General features: G+C 37.5%; 3 protein-coding genes across 4 annotated transcripts; 1 reads left to right on the top strand and 2 right to left on the bottom strand.

The window, feature by feature from the left end:
* Positions 1 to 583: 583 nt before the first annotated feature.
* LOC111451184 (pumilio homolog 2-like) lies at positions 584 to 6,655 on the bottom strand. Its single transcript, XM_023091498.1, has 9 exons — positions 5,528 to 6,655; positions 3,491 to 5,001; positions 3,183 to 3,324; positions 2,981 to 3,088; positions 2,214 to 2,426; positions 2,020 to 2,130; positions 1,537 to 1,731; positions 1,181 to 1,355; positions 584 to 1,083 (listed from the first exon to the last, which is right to left on the bottom strand). The coding sequence occupies exons 1-9, from the start codon at positions 6,131 to 6,133 to the stop codon at positions 1,034 to 1,036; spliced, it is 3,111 nt and encodes a 1,036-aa protein (XP_022947266.1). The 5' UTR covers positions 6,134 to 6,655; the 3' UTR covers positions 584 to 1,033.
* A 3,147-nt stretch (positions 6,656 to 9,802) lies between these two features.
* On the top strand, positions 9,803 to 11,236 carry LOC111451192 (E3 ubiquitin-protein ligase RDUF2-like). The gene has a single exon (XM_023091514.1). It carries the CDS (start codon positions 9,869 to 9,871, stop codon positions 11,003 to 11,005), a length of 1,137 nt encoding a protein of 378 aa, XP_022947282.1. The 5' UTR covers positions 9,803 to 9,868; the 3' UTR covers positions 11,006 to 11,236.
* A 3,387-nt stretch (positions 11,237 to 14,623) lies between these two features.
* LOC111451193 lies at positions 14,624 to 16,370 on the bottom strand. 2 transcript variants are annotated; one of them, XM_023091515.1, is made up of 2 exons: positions 15,949 to 16,370; positions 14,624 to 14,856 (listed from the first exon to the last, which is right to left on the bottom strand). In XM_023091515.1, the coding sequence occupies exon 1, from the start codon at positions 16,266 to 16,268 to the stop codon at positions 15,954 to 15,956; it is 315 nt and encodes a 104-aa protein (XP_022947283.1). In that variant the 5' UTR covers positions 16,269 to 16,370; the 3' UTR covers positions 14,624 to 14,856; positions 15,949 to 15,953. The 2 variants fall into 2 exon arrangements, with proteins under 2 accessions (XP_022947283.1, XP_022947284.1); XM_023091516.1 differs by lacking the exon at positions 14,624 to 14,856 and adding an exon at positions 15,695 to 15,725.
* Positions 16,371 to 17,046: the final 676 nt, after the last annotated feature.

Here is a 17,046-nt window from a genome sequence, read left to right as displayed (position 1 = left end):
AAAGTATAAGAGCCAAACTGTTACAAAAGGTATAAGAGCCAGACATCGGTGTGTCAGCAAGGACATTTCACATCTTTCTAGCAATATAAGAGCCAGACATCGGTGTGTCAGCAAGGACATTTCACATCTTTCTAGCAATATAAGAGCCAGACATCGGTGTGTCAGCAAGGACATTTCACATCTTTCTAGCAAAAGTCTGACGACGATATCTATCAAGAGTAGGTTTGATCTATTCTACTATATGCCCTCTCATCACATAGACATCCAATTAACCAAGTGGTTGTACGAGAAAATGAGAATCTAAATTCTTCAAAAACAATTGTTTGTTATTTTTACGCAATTTCCCTAAATATTATCTTGATGCGTTTCAAGTCACTTTTTCGTTGAACAAGACCATTTATAACAATGTTTAAAATCTTGAGAACTTAAAAAGAGTATCTCTTTTACAACAACCAAATAGACACTAACCTTAAACTGATAGGCCAAAATTTTAAAAGTTCTAACAATAATAATAACAAATCAATCAGCCTAAACAGTGGATGAGGAGATGAAGGAAACGGAAATAAATGATAGAAGAAAAAGATGAGAAGAAAAGTATGGCCTCAAATAATCTAAACATAAACAGCTCTCTTCTTCACATGGCAACATTTTGTACAGTCACGCTAAAACATTTAGAAAAAAGAAAAACTACCTCAACATTTTTTAAAGTCATTTACATCCCCTTAAGGAAAAGGAAAAAAGAAACTAAGTATAGGCAGGCAGCCATCTTTTATCTCGTCCGCGGCAATCGGGTGCCACGAAATTGATCGATTTCTACGTATAAAGCAGCTTAAAACTACAAATGTACAGGCTTCCTTCCAAAGTACAAACAAACAACTTGCTTTATTGTCAATCAGCTCATACCTGTCTTCACAGAGAGGTTGAGGTTGAGGTTGAGCTACTGCTCTAGATGATAAAACGGAAAAGAGTGGAAAGAGACGATGAAGCTCGCATGTTCGTCGATCGCTTCAGTTAGCTGTACATGGTTTCTTTCCTAGGTCACCAAAGAAGGGTGTGGAGAAGACTGAGCTGCAATTCTCCTTTCTGCAACAGATTGAACAGAAGACTTAGATTTGTGTTGTTAAGTGACAGAAATATTATAGCATTCATTCGAGATTGGCGGAAAACAAATGGTATATACCCCCAGCAGCGACAAGTTTCTCTACACGAGCAACGATGTGCTTCCCGTAAGTATATTTCTTCAGGGCATTGAGATGAACTTTGATTCGAGAGAGAATCAACTCGCGTTGCTGGTCATCACAAGTCTCGAGCACTTTTTGGACGACATAGTTTGCAAATTGATCTTTCATCATTGCCTGAATAAGATTGAATGGCAGATAAGAAGTTAGGAATAGCAATGATAGCGAGAAGTATCAGGTCGTGTGGAGATGTACGATCGGTAGGAATTCGCATACACTTTTGTATCAATTGGACAGGGCCATTTGTATGCATTTGTGAGAAATTAAAGCAGTGCATGGGAGATAATTGTTCACAAACCTGAAGAGGCTCATTTTCATCTGTAGTGCCAAGCATTTCGCTGACAAGTAGCTGGCGCTCCGTTGGACCGCCAAAGGTTAAGCATTTCTCGACGACGTTAGAGGCAAACTTCTGCTGACTCATTTGAACTATTTTACCAGCCAATTCCTTAATAATTGCAGAACGCTCATGAGGTTTTCCATGCTCCAATACATGCTGTTGAGGAGAATCAAATAACAAGAGAAATATCAAATATCTTACTTTTTTTCAGGCTTGTTTTTTGTATGCCCTTGTTTACTTCATTTGTTCAATGGAAGTTCGATTTCTTATATAAAAAAAACCCATAAAAACTCGAGCTCAAACATTAAGAATACTTAGCTTTTTTGCACCTCATGAAGAACTCCAAAAGATGAAATAAAAGAGTTTAAATTGCACAGTATCAATCTATCTAAAACTAAAGTGAATTATAACACTTCGTAAAAGAGTTCGGCTAGAAGCATGAACCTGAACGACATAATTTCCATACTGATCTTGTGCCAACATGCTAACAGATCCTAGAATTTCCTCCATAACTTTACTTTGAGTATTTTCATCCTTGCAGTGCTCAAGAACTCTCTGTTAGAAGGAAAACATGTCAGTATTGATAATAGGTGTAAATTTAGCTCGACTCAGTTTAGGAAATAGAGAATTTAAAGCACCTGTATCACACGACAGCCATACGGGTGAGTTGAAAGTGTCACAACTTGATCAAAAAATGTTGAAACTATAAAATGGATTGCTTCTTCGGGGACACATTCTATACACTTTTGTATAACATGGTTCCCATTCTGATCGCGTACACAGCGCATGATATGTCCATCAAGCTCTTTGACCATTTTAATCTTTTGGTCCAGATCTACTACTTCAATTGCCTGATCAATTGAGTAGACATATATTTATGTGACAACCATGAGTAAATCATGCAATCTCATCACATGATTAGAATGAGTATTACAAACATCAGTTAGTCACATTATGAAAGGGCAATAGTTGAACTTCAACAGGGCTCTATTCATGTATTTTCATTTTGAGGAGAATAATTTAGCTACTCTTCAGTGAATTTTTCACCAAGCTGACGTGTCTCAGACTCTCGTGGAAATACGTGCTTTGCACCACAAAGAATGTACAAGAGAAGGAAGAGGGTTAGGTCCAAACTCAACCTAAGACAAGGGAGACTACTACCAAAAGCATCCACACCAGACTCAAATTTTGTTTCTCACTGCAAGTGTTAAAATACATAGATCGTTATAAAAATGGTAACTTTCATTAGCTGATTTAACCAACCATATTAGAATATTGATAAATCAACTCTTCAAGTCTTTAGTAAGGCATCCAATTGATGTTGCACTGAAGTAGAATGACATTGTTTAAAGAGGATATTGGGTTCAGAACATAATATGTGAGTCCAGCTTAAGATAAGCAGTACCTTCTGGATCACCCGACAACCATACATCTGAAGGCTCAGCGTAAGTATGTGACCAAAAAGCTTATTGGCCAATTCTCTTCTCTGTACTGCAAGTCCATGCTCAAAGAACTGCATACGTACTCCCGTGATAAGCATATAGAAGCAAAGAAAGGCACTAGAACCAGAAAACAATAACAAATATCGTTCAGAGAGGACTAATTACCTTTTGAATCACATAATTGCCAAAGACATCAGTCATCAGAGCAAGAGCTTGAGGCATAATTTCCTGATAAATCATATTTTTCTCATCAACAGTAGCTGTTTCAAGTTTTTGTTGAATGAATCGACTTCCATATTGATCCCCACTGCTCATAAGAAAATAACAATATATAAAAAAATTTAAGGAAGAAAGAAGAAACTACTTTAAGATAGGATTGTGATGATAAACCACATATAATAATAGCTCTAAACCACATATAATAATAGCTCTAAACCACATATAATAATAGCTCTACAAGTAATATAACATACCTAAATTCGAACACATGACCGGCAATTTCAGAAAGTTCAAAACATTTTGTCTTATTGCTCTTGAACTCCTCTAAGAGAGAGGATGAGAAGCTTTCGTTGATATTTCCAACGTCCAGATGCCAAGGACTCATAACACCACCTAAGTTCCTTGTACCAGAAGGATAGCGCAAATGAATGTCATTGTGCCTGACAGGACTACCAGGTCCTACAGGGGAGTTAGAAAGGACAGGATTTGCCATAGGACTTCCAGGATAAGACATGTGAACTCCAAAAGCTGGATTTCCAAAATAACCATGATGATTTGAAACACCAGATTTACCACTGAATGGGATACTATATTGTGATTTTTGAGGTGATAGCAGAGCCCCGTAGGCTTTCTGCAGTTCTAGCTGGTTCATATATGAATTTCCCAGATAATTTCTATCAAGAGAAGGATCATTTAAAGCACTGAGTTGTGCTGAAGCATATTCAGGCGTCCTCAAGTATTGAAGATAAATGGGATCGACAAAGGATGCCTGAAGAGCATTGCCACTCATTTGACCTCCCAATTTACCAAGAATATGTGAATCTGCAGCAGAAGAAGCCAAGTTTGCAGAAGCTAACCCTCCCCCAAGAACCCGTGACTCCAAACCAGAGGCTCCCAAAGCTGAAGCTGAGGCAACATTTTCAAACAATGTTGGTAAATTAGCAGTGCCGAGTTGCCCGGGCATCATAGATGCCAAAGGTGGACTAATCGAGTACCCACTCAGGCCAAAGTTCTGATATGTCAAATTTGTGCCATCTACATGCTGATACTGAGCTCCATTGTTATGAGATGAAGCATGCTGACCACCTTTCAAAAACAAGCTAGCAGGAGGAACAGAAGAGTGTTGCAGTTCAGCATGCCTATCTCTGGAGAAGTTGGGTCCCCCTCCATTGTTGTCATTCAAGTCTGAGAATGAAGACCTGGGTGCACCCCCAGACTCGTTCTTCTTCGCATATGACTGTTGTTTAATATGATTCTGACCTCCTTGCATGCCATATGCATAGCCCTGTTGGTTATTACTATCTTGTTTTATTTGAGATAGCAAATGACCCTCTTCATTTATGGCATCATCTGATGCCAAGTTCATACCAGATAAAGTTGATACAAGTTCTGAAGACTCGTTGATTCCAGATGAGACGCCATTAAATGATTTTGGGCTTGCAATGTTCCTCTTTTCAGTAGTTCCAACTCTCCCGCCTCCAATGGGGGTAAGACAAGGACTAGGCGCCCTTGCAACAAGCTGGGGATCGGGTGTATTGCTTCTTGACAATGAACCACCCACGGCTGCGGCATAAGTGTATGAAGAAGGTGCTCCAGAGCTCTGACCATTTGCACCAGATCGCATAACTTCAGAAACCATCAAGTCATGTCGCAAATTGGCCAACTCATCAGTGGCACCCATTGTCTCAACATTTTCCTCAAAGGCATTGCGGCTGGTCGGACGGGATGGCAGCCCAGTAACAGGAGTTGTGCGACCCATGTCATCCTGCACAAACATTTAGAGATAAACTCATTGGAAAAAAGACACATCCATAATCGAGACTTCTTAAAGTTCAATTATTTTGTAAACAACAACCACACACAACAGTACCATGCAACAAAAATACTAATAATGCCCAAACTCAAGAAACGTGAGTTAAGTGCAGCAGAAAGAACAATAAGCAAGGGAGTTATACAAATTTGGGGAAAAAAAACTTGTTATATATTAGAAAGCCAACATCAATTAAATTTTATATAGCACCACTTCAAAACAAATTCAGTCGGCCAAAATTAGTAGAAACAGTCAATAAGAATAAACTCATCAAACCAATAAAAATCAAACATTCAAAATCAAGTCAACAGAACAGACTAATAACCCGAATATTATCAAGTTACTGATTTTAGAACATAACCTCCAGGCTTCTAGTTTACTGAAATGTTTGTTAATCCATGTAATGGATTTCAATGCTCAAAAGACAAAAATACTGAAGCAGCAATGAAAATAACAGAACTGGTAAAAGGAAGAAATTTACCTGAAAGATTTCAGCTAGACTCTTCTGTTTGGTTCCAAGTCCTAAACCAGGCAAACCAATCAACCCGTCACCACCCCACTCAGTAGCGCCACGCCCTTTATCCAACTCGACCTCAGATGCTTGTTTCCTGGCATTAAACCCAGGGGGCATAGAAAACAAGGATCTGGCGGCACTATCCGTCCCAACATTTGATCGCCTCGTCTCTCCGATGCCTCCCAACCCCAAATTAGCCCCTTTCAATCTCTGCGCAGACTTCCAATCCTCCTTCGAAATCAATGGAGGCGGAAGCCGAGGATTAAGGTTCACATTTGAGTAATAGTATGATGAGTAAGCTGGATCAGACCTAAGCAGCTCCTCTGACACAAAACCATTACCATTATTCGAATCCGATAACTCCGCAAAGGCATTAGCAGAACCAGCAACCCCACCAAACAGACCACCCACCGCACTCAAAGAACCTTCAACAGTCGGTGGAGCTGATCCACTTCTATACAAATTCAGCTCCCGCTCTCGATCATCGGTCTCTTGCCGACGCTGTTCACGAAGCAATAACCCTATCTCCGTCTCTAATTCATCACCAAACGATCCATCGTTGCCACCAAACATCGGTCTTACCCTTCTAACCCTATCTGATCACTGCCTCACAGCAACAACAGAAAGCTACGCCTAAAAAAAAAAATCCTACAACAAGAAACCACTATTTACAGCTCAAAAGGAGTCATTCTAAACTGATCAAAACCAAAATTTCCATCCGTTCCACCAATTCCCTATCCCGAACCTTTACAACCTAACCACCAATTCCAATCCCCAAAAAAGTGTCCTAAAAATCATTTAGTTCCCACTACACCCTAAATTCTACCAAGACAGAGAATTCCCCGACATAATTTCCATGTAATAACATCAACAGTAGCAAATATATCGAATTACAAATGGCAAGAAGAGCGATGGGAAGAACAGGTAGACAAAATCAAAGTGAAAGAAAGAAACAACAAAAATAGGTTCCCGGTGGTGAAATGAGATCAAGAAAAGGATTTGAGATATAGAGAAGAAGGCGGGACAGCTGAGATCAGTCCGGCGGCTATTGCTCCAAACGAGAACCCTTTTAGGGTTTTATTACATTTCAAGTTGAGATTAAATACAGTGAAGGTAAAAATCTTTATATATATATATATATATATATATTATTTTGTCTGTATTTTAGTCCAAATATCTGAAAATAAAAATAAATTTAAATTTAGAAGATTGACCAAGCCCTACCTAATTTATAAAAAATAAAAACATTAAAATTACAAAATTAAGAGAAATTTAAAAAAAATTAAAATAAAAGCTTGTGTTTCAGACTCAGAATCTCCCAATGCCACGTCAGTTCCATTCCATTATATACTTCTTACCATACACTTAAAAACATAATTTTTTAATTAATTTAATTCTAGTTTGATTTTCTGACGTGGCATGGCTGAATTTTATGGGTTTAAATTCTAATTATCTAGTTATTATTTTCATTTCAATCTTTTTTTAAATTAGAGATAATTTACTTTTTTATAAAAAATTTATAATTCTAAAAGAATTAGCTATAATTAGAAATAATATTTACATGAAAAGATTAATATTGAATTTAAATAAACAGTAATGTATTTTTTCCATAAAGTTTCCATTTCAATTCCATAAATTCGACCTTTACAAAAATAACAAAATGTGACAATTAATTTGCAAAAAATAATAAAGATTAGACATTTTGTTTTTTTGTTTTTTTGTTTTTTTTTTTAATTTAAAAGCAAGAAGCTTATAATCTTCTAGAAGCATTGGATTTTTTGTTACCATTTGTTGCATATATTTTGGAATATATAGAAGGTTTTTCTCTTATTGAACTAATTAATAAGATAAGGCTAAAATTGGAATATGCAAAGTATGGTAAAAGTAAACACGGTAACATGTAAAAATAGGCTAAAGAATGGGATTTTGAGGAATAAGTAAATTTGGGAAGTAAATAGATAAGCAAATATGGTAATGAATTAGCCATTTATTTATTTATTATTATTTTTTTTTTTACTGCGTGGTTCAAACGAAAATAATTTGACTATAGTTAACATCTACGTTTAAAAATTTAAAATTTTAGAACGATGGGTAAACATATTTTGTTAATTAATTTATGTTAAATTAATAAAAAGTTGTACTCTGCCTAAATGTTTCAATAATTTCTTTATTATACAAAAAATATTCCATTAAAGAAAAAATGTGTAATATATAAAAAGAAAAACTCTATTAATTTTGCAATTAATAAACTAAAAACATATAATTTAAAAAATAACTGTGGTAATATAAATTTTGATTCGCTGTAAAAATATTACAGCACGTCATTTGAAACCTACGTGAAAATGACAGTAGTCAAATGACTAAATCTAGTAGAATAATTACCAAAGGTTGGGTGATCAGCAAATAAAACTCACCTCATGTAAACGGTGATAAAATATTGGTACAAAAATTTTAATTTTAAAACTAAATTAACAAAAATGGAAGTATACTCATAAACTTTTAAAAAAATTAATATATATATTCTTAAATTTTAAAAAATTTCAAACTTACTGTTACCATTAGTTTTGGATGAAAACTATTAATAGATCGTTCAAAAAAATATTTTATATTGTTTTAACTTTAAAAAGTGCTTTTAAAATTCCGCGTTCAAAAGTTTTACCAATACTCCTAAACATTTTTGTAGAGCATTAAAACACTTTTAAACGTCTTTTTTAAATTGTAAGAACATTTTTAATATATATAATTGAGAAATATTAATGATTTTTTTAAATTTATTAATAATTTTAATATTTTTGTTATAAAAAATATAAAAATTAGAGATATTTTTATTAATTTAGTCTATTAAAAGAATGTCTTACTTTAAATCTACCGTAATTTTTATAGAAATTAGAGATATTAATGGTTTGGTAGATTTTGTTAAATTTACCGTAATTACTTTAAACGTTATTTATCATATCTTAATTCAATATATATATTTTTTAATTACAATCCTATTATTTCACACGTATATAAATTTGTGTCTAATTATTTATAAACCTCGAATTTTAATTTAGTCTAATATATTAGTCGCTATTTATTTATTTGGCTATTTAAATTCGGATCCAATTTCAATAAAATCGGGTTTTCATTTCAATCTAAAAAAACAGTGAAATATATATTAAAGAACATCTCCTAAATTTCAAATACAATTGTACGGTACAGAATAACCCGACCCATAAAACAAAGCCCACCAAATGACCCGTAATCCATTAACAATCCAACATGAAGCCCAATAAGACTCTGGCCCAATAACAGCCTCTTAATTAATTCAGATTAAATGGGCTTGAATTACGCTTTCATAGGCCCACCCATTCTCAAAGCGAGAAGCGAGAAGCGAAACGTTGGATAAGGCCCATTTTGGGTATGTTGTGGATCCTCACTGAGTTCACCGCCGTATGCGGTGGATATCCAGGACGGCCGCCTCTCCGTCATGACCGTTGAAAGAGAGACAAAAATTAGTGGGCTACCAAAAAAAAACAAATAATTTTCCCCAACTAATCTTATTCTAAAATTAAACCCATTTAATAAATACAAAATGCCACGTAATCCTAATGTAAATCATAGATTATGTCATCCTATGGTATTATTTTGTAGATTAATTAATTTAAACTAAGATTAGCAGTACCATTTAATTTAATTAGACCAACACGTTGGGCGAGAAATTCATCACCAACTAAATTAAATTATTCTCCAATTTCCTCCATGTCGTTATCCTTGGCTTCTGCGGTCGCTCTCAAACGACGTGTCGTTTTTTTTTTTTTTTAAATTTAAAAAAACAAAGAAAACTCGTTCAATTCAAAGTCGCCTCGTTGTAGAATCTTCTTAGTTCCCACGTGGCACAAGCGACTGTTTCAAAATTCAAACTCGGCGTCTTGTGGTGATGGGCCCGAACCGACCCGGCCCAAAACGGCCGTCCTTTTAGTCAACGTCTCGAATTCGGTGGGTCCCACTTCGGTTTCACGCGCCTCGGACCCACTCGCGCTCCCCTAATTTACCAAAAGAGAACTTTTTTTGTTGTTTTTCCTTTTAAACTTTATCCGTATTGGAGGGAAGATGGGTCCCACTCATCACTAAATGTTGGCCAATAATATAACGCCACGTAGCGTTTCCAGTTCATTTGCGTGAGAGCGCGTTGTCACGCTCGTGTGGAGCCGCGTGCCTTGTTTGTACTCAAAGTTGATGCGTCTTAAAGCTCCCGACTTCTCCTTCCTCATTTCGACGAACGCGAGTTTGTACACTTTTTTTCTTGTTTCAGTCAGATCTGAGGCGATGGCTTCCGGTACGGCGTCGTATTGGTGTTACCGGTGCAATCGATTCGTTCGTGCTTGGGTTCAAGACACCATATCTTGTCCTTACTGTGACGGTGGATTTGTTGAAGCAATCGAAACCGCGTCTTCTCTCCCGGCGGCGAATCTCCACCGTCGATTCTCGCCGTCTGCGATTCACACTTTGGATCAAGATCCGTTTCAGTCTCCTCGCTTGAGCACCCGGCGAAGTCGCCGTAGACTTGGGGATCGGTCGACTTTTAACCCTGTTGTTGTTCTTCGTGGTTCTGCCGACGGTGGCGATGAGGGCGGCGGTGGTGGGGAGAATAATAGCTTCGATATTTACTATGACGATGGTGCTGGGTCTGGTCTTCGGCCGGTTCCGGCGACGATGTCGGAGTTTCTGATGGGGACTGGATTTGATCGGTTGTTGGAGCAGTTGGCTCAACTGGAGATCAACGGGTTTGGCAGATCTGAAAATCCGCCGGCGTCGAAAGCAGCGGTGGAATCAATGCCGACGATTGAGATTTTGGAAAGTCACGTGGATTCAGATTCGCACTGTGCGGTTTGTAAAGAGGCGTTTGAAATAGGAACCGAAGCCCGAGAAATGCCCTGTAAGCACATATATCACTCCGATTGCATAATCCCTTGGCTTTCGATGAGAAATTCCTGTCCAGTCTGCCGACACGAACTGCCATCGGAACGCGTATCTCCAGCCGGCGGGGTTTCAGATCGCGTGGTCGACGAAGAGACCGTAGGGTTAACAATCTGGAGACTCCCTGGCGGGGGATTCGCCGTTGGCCGATTCACCGGCGGTAGACTGACCGGCGAGAGAGATCCACCAGCGGTCTACACCGAAATGGACGGTGGATTCAATGCCAACGGAGCTCCGAGAAGGGTCTCGTGGGCTTCGAGAAGAAGCAGGGGAAGGGAAAACCGAGGAATCGGACGAACATTCCGTAACATCTTTTCTTTTTTCGGAAGATTAAGGTCTTCGAATTCATCTTCTTCTTTGGCTTCGAATGAAACTGAATCTGTTAGTAGAAGCCATAGCCGTTCGAGCTCTTCAGTCTTCAGCAGATACTTGCGAAGGCCAAACAGAACTTGGCTGGAGAATCATACTGAAAATGGCCGATGGTGATTCTTCCCACTTCCATAAATACAATTACTCTGCTATGCATTATTCTTTTTGATCTGTTCATTACATTTATTGAACAATATCTTTAGAAATCAAACTAGATTATGTATATACAGTTCTTGATTTGGCAAACCAACGAATGCCTTCTGTTCTGTTTCTGAAACTTGATCATCTTGCTCCCATTAGCTCCACCTTCACTCCAATATCAATTTCAAACTCCTTTTAGAACTTGCATAACTTTGTTCTTTGAATTCTACCCAGAACCAACAAGCTTCTTCTTAGTTTCTCAGTGATATAGAGGTACTAGATCATCCTGCAGCTTCACTGCTATTTCAATTTGAAGTCACTCTAGAGACAATTCCATATTCTTGGTTCAGGATTCCTCCCAGAAACAATATACTTCTTTATAGTTTCAGAGTGGTCTAATGGTACTACTTATTGCTACTCCAATTCAATGTCAATTTGAAGCCACTATAGGTTTCAGATTCTATTCAAAAGCTACGAAATTCTTCATTTGTATCGTTCTTGGATTCATCCGAAAAGGTTCGTGCTAGTTGTGAGAACTTTTGCTCACAATGATATGATATGATATTGTTCGGACTTATTTTGTGGGTTCTTACTCTGCTAAACAAACTACAGGTTATGGAGATGTTTTTATGTATACCCTACGAATTTATGAGATGAAACATTGTTTGAAGAGGAGAACGAAACATTCTTTATAAGAGTGAAAACTTCTCCCTAGAAGACACGTTTTAAAACCGCGAGGCTGGCAGCGATACGAAACGGGCCAAAGTGGACAAATATTTGTTAGCGGGTGTGTTTGGGCTGATACAAATGGTATTGGAGCTAGACATCGGGTTGTGTGCCAGCAAGGACGCTAAGAAGGGGGTGAATTGTGAGATCCCACATTGGTTGTAGAGGGAAACGAAACATTCTTTATAAGGGTGTGGATACCTCTCCCTTGTAGACACGTTTTAAAACTGTGAAACTAACGGTTACACTTAGGATCCCTTTTTAACATTTATCCGAATGGGTTACACAGACTGAAACTTTCCCTGATTCTGAGCTGCTTGTGAGTTGAGAGAAGAAGATTGAACTAATTGTTATGGCAGATTTTGTGGAATGTTGGTGCTGAAATGGGGAATGGTTCTTGAAGCTTGAACCAAATATGATTTGATAATATAGGGGGAAGGGGGATGGAGGTGTTATGGAGCTGGCTGGCAAGCAATAATTGAAGAGATGGGAGAAATTTAGCATGTGGAATTATGAGAGAGGTGGGCAACTGTGTTTTGTTTACTGAACCAAAAGGCAAGGATTGTTTTGGAGATCTTCCCCACCCATTATCTCCATACCCCATGGGATTTTGGCTGTTTTTTTGTTCTTCTTGCTTTGAATATGGCAGATCTTTACATGCTGTTGCTCTGCTGCAATTTGGAATATTCTGATAAGCTCCAGTCTGGTATGAAACCTACATTTACTTTCTCTTTCACAATTTTTCTTCTTTCTTTTTAGGTTAATACACACATGCCGAATAATCTCGTTCGTTCTCCCTCACGTGTGAACGTGAACGTGAACTTGAACGAGAAAAATGACCTTATAGTAGTTTGAACTTTGAACTTGAGAAGTGGTCACAATCCTTGCTTCGAACATAAGTTTGACACTTGGGAATCCCTTTTTTTCTTCTCCATTGGGTTGGTGTTTCCCTGTACCCGAAGTACCTGAGCGAGAGTGGCTACAATCCTTGCTTCACTTCCCTCGGATTTTGTTGTTCTTTTCTTTTCCTCTGTTCACAAGATAGCTTTTAATCTACGTTCTGACTGATTTAGCCACTTTCGAATCTGTTGTATTCGGCTGGTATTCAGTTTGAGTCACTTTTGACCATCTCTTCAAGACTAACTACTTCTTTGTTCGACTTTTGAAGATTCTATTAACATGATTAAGTTAAGAGCATGACTTTGATATATAATGTTATAGAAACTAAACTCTTCACAATGGTATGATATTGTCCACTTCATACATAAGCTCTCATGTCTCCAAAATGTCTCGTAATCATTAAGCACTTCCTATCGCTATGAAAGGGTATTAGATAGATCTGTTTTTTCAGGTGTAAAACTTGAGAGCCACAGAGTAAATAAGCCTTTTGGTTTGGTAGCATTCAATTTTGAATCAATGGCAATTGAACCTTGTTGTTCTTGGCTTTCAAGCCTAGAGTTTGGTTGAATGTCCTTTTCTGTTTATTGGGCTAAACTTGAGATCCTTCAAGGCAGTGTTTGGTTGGCCGGGATTGATTTTAATTCACCAACCGAACGTGAATTGAAACGTCCCACGGTGGAAAAGCATTAATACGCTCAATTTGAAGATTCTATTGACGAGGCTAAGCTTGGAGCACGGCTTTGTACCATGTTAGAAACCACAAACCTCTACAATGGTATGATATTGTCCATCTTGAACATAAACTCTCGGTCTTTCCCCAAAATGCCTCATACTAATGGAGATAGTGTTCCTTCCTTTAAAAACCGACGATCTTCCCCTTAATTAACCAATGTGGGACTCCTTCCAACAATCCTCAACATGTTACGCTTCTTTACTCTCTAACTTAAGTATTGTAGTGTGTAACAAACACAATATCCGTGTACAAGTTTTCTCAGGAAGAGGAGAACGAAATATTCCTTACAAAAATGTAAAAACTTTTCTCTAGTAGACGCGTTTTAAAACTTGGAGAAGAAACCTAGAAGGAAAAGCACAAGGAGAACAATATATATTAACCGTGGATTTGGATCATTACAAATGCTATTAGAGCCAGACATTGGACAGTATGTCAACGTCTTCGCTGAGCCCTTATAGGGATGTGGTGGAAAGAGTCAGACACCGAGAGGTGTGTTAGTGAGGATGCTGAGCCCTTATAAGGGTGGAAAGAGCCATACACCGAGCTGTGTGCCAAGAAAGACACTGAACGCTTATAAGGATGTAAAAACCTCTCAAACAGACACGTTATTAACGATTCTTACGTGTCAAGCCCACAAATGAGGGAGATTTCGGGTGGATTAGAGATTTAACAACTTAGGGTTAATTTATAAATCATTAAAATGTAAAAAAGTCGCCTGTGATTAGCCAAGAACTTCAGTCTGAAAAATGGCCCAAATGCTTCTGATTTCTATACAATCTATGGACATGGAGGGCCATTTTTGTAGCTGTGCTCCACCAACATCTCATCTCCTTTTCTCTCCTTGATGGTTTTACTAAACAGACGCACCATCGAATGAACGACGTCGGTCGGAGCCACAAAGTTGACAACCAAAACGTCGTTGGTAACTTCGATCCCGGGAAAGATCTTGCAAAATTACTGTTCTTTGCGGTCATTTTTCGTGCTGTACAAACTAAAATATAGACATGATTTTGAAAGTCTATGAACTCGTTAAGAAATCTCGTAAATTACGAACTAAATATCTAACAAATCTTATGGGAATTGAACCCGTGTGTTCGACATGAAAAGACGATGTCCTAACCTCTGGAGAAAAGGGACTCTCGAATCATTGTAACAAACCCTCTCTTTACTCTGTGGATAGGTTGCATCCCCTTATCCTCTTTCGAGAGAAAAAAATAAGAAATGACCTTCCTTCCTTTGTTTTTTCCGTTGGAATTCATTCCTCACCGTAAGTGGTAACATGTATAGAGGCTGACTATCCCGAATTTTTGGCTTCAACTGGGATACTTTGCACTTAAAGGCTGATATCATTCTAGAGTCGTATTTAGATTCCCTTACTCGTGAGTGATTCGTCTCCTTGATTTCACTATCTTTTTCTCGCTTCCGTTTGCTGAATCTGACATTTGTCTCTCACATACAAGCGCTATGTCTCGAATACAAAAAAGACGAAAAGGGTAAGGTGAGGGATAAGGGATGAAGCTCCTAAATTGAAGGCTTCACTAGCTCGCTCTTACGCTTGTTTACACGAGAGAAAGCTTGCCCGAGAAAACATGGTGGCAATACCATTGGCAAGGGCACCAACGCATGTAGAGAAAGATGGTTTATACATTGCGTTATAGAATATGGATCGTCCCAAAAGAAAAACATTTATCGACCTCCAAAAATACACATTTTCGGATTTTCTTTTCTCCATTCAACTATTCAAATTCGGTAGCCACATTAAAATGACATGCTACAACTTCGATACCCTAACATTTATCTGCCTCTAATAAATACGTATTTTCAGGTTTTTTTTCTCTACGTTCAACTATCATCAGCGACACTAGAGTGACATACTACAACCTCGACACTCCAAAATTTATCACCCTGGCCTCTAACAAATACATGTCTTCAGGTTTTTTTTCTACACTCAACTATTCAAAACCATTAGCCACATTACAACATGTTACAACCTCGATACTCTAACATTCATCATCTTGCCCTCTAATAAATACGCATTCAACTATTCAAAAATATTAGCCACATCAAAGCGACATGCTACAACCTCAATACTCCAACATTTCTCGACCTCTAATAAAACGGGTTTTCGGGTTTTCTTTTCTACATTCAATGATTCAAACCCGTCAGCCACATTAGAACAACGTGCACGAAGAATAATCAGTCGAGTAGGGTTATTGGGGTGTGTAATTTTGTAGGAAAAAAGGGGAGAAGAGAAAAAGTGAATCCACCAATTGAAAGAGAATCTATAGACATATTGGGTTTCACATCCCCACTAAAATGTACATTTTTGGCACCTTCCTATAAAAAAAAAACCAGATGGGAAACCAAGTAAATAGATGAACAATAGAACACCATGGCTAATTAAATTTTTAAATAACTATTCTCTCTATTATTACAGGGTATTAAGCAAAATTTGGAGCTAGATCGACATTAACCCACAAATCTAATTACATTTTTGAATCGAACAAAAAAAAAAAAAAAGGAACAAAATCCAAGATCTTTGGAGACTAAAAATGCTTACTTTGTTCATGGATCGCCATGTTTATGCCAACAGACAAGCATTGCGACACATCGTCGCATGATGTAAAATCTGGCCTTTTGTTCTTTAGCCAAGCTGCTGCATTTGTGGCCAATGGAGGGGTTTTTCTGGGAGGAGCTGCGGCGGAGATCGAAGGGGGACTTGGCGGAGGAGGAGGCGGCGGCGGCGGCGGCGGCGGAGGGAGTGTGCTTATGGGATAAGCTTCTTAGCAATGGCAGCTTGGAGGAAGAGGTTCTGGAGAAGAAGGACTTAGAAGAAGAAGAAGAAGATTCCTTTCTGGAAAGCTTCCATTTTTCTTCCATTAATGGCGGAAAATCAAATGGTGGGGTGGTTTTGGTTTCTCAAAATTATACCTCCAAAAATAAATAAATAAATAAATAAATAATTTGTAGATTTATTTGTCTCAAAAATGGAGATCCACTGCTTCTATGGGTGTAGTGAAGAGTGTGAGGTTGGTAGGGTTCAAACAATTGGACCTCATTCTCATATATATATTTTTATCTTTTAATCTTTCAAAGGAAGGTTAAACTCGTAATTCACTAATACAAAACACCTAAAATTGGTTTCGTTTCAACACTAAGGATTAAATTACATGAATTACTTTAAACAAAATGACGAAATTACCCCTAATAAAATAGTAAAGTTTTAAAATAAATGAATACAATAATTTGGAAGGGGATTTTGTAAAAGATAAATATAATTGTTATGAAAAAATAAAAATAAAAATTATAAAAGTGTTTATTTTATTTTTTATATTTTGTAATTAATAATTATTTATTTTAAAATTGGAATAATATGTGGGGGAATGGGTAATATTATAATTAAAAGAAAATTAATATTTAAAAGCTTGGAGTGATCGACGTGGGTGTACGATTCTGTATTTAACACACATAAACACAAAATTCACTCACTCTGAGGTAACTGCTCATTCCGCACCGCTGCCCTTCTCTTCTCTTCTTCTCGGAATCTGTGTCCACCTACTTCATTTTCCCTAATTTTTTTTTTTTACCTAATTTACCCTTTTATTTTATTTTATTTATATATAAATTGTGAAAATTGTAAAATAGTAATATTCGATCG

Source organism: Cucurbita moschata, unplaced genomic scaffold, assembly GCF_002738365.1.
Source record: "Cucurbita moschata cultivar Rifu unplaced genomic scaffold, Cmos_1.0 Cmo_Scf00013, whole genome shotgun sequence".
Classification (NCBI taxonomy): domain Eukaryota; kingdom Viridiplantae; phylum Streptophyta; class Magnoliopsida; order Cucurbitales; family Cucurbitaceae; genus Cucurbita; species Cucurbita moschata.
This window is presented reverse-complemented; position numbering and strand designations above follow the sequence as displayed.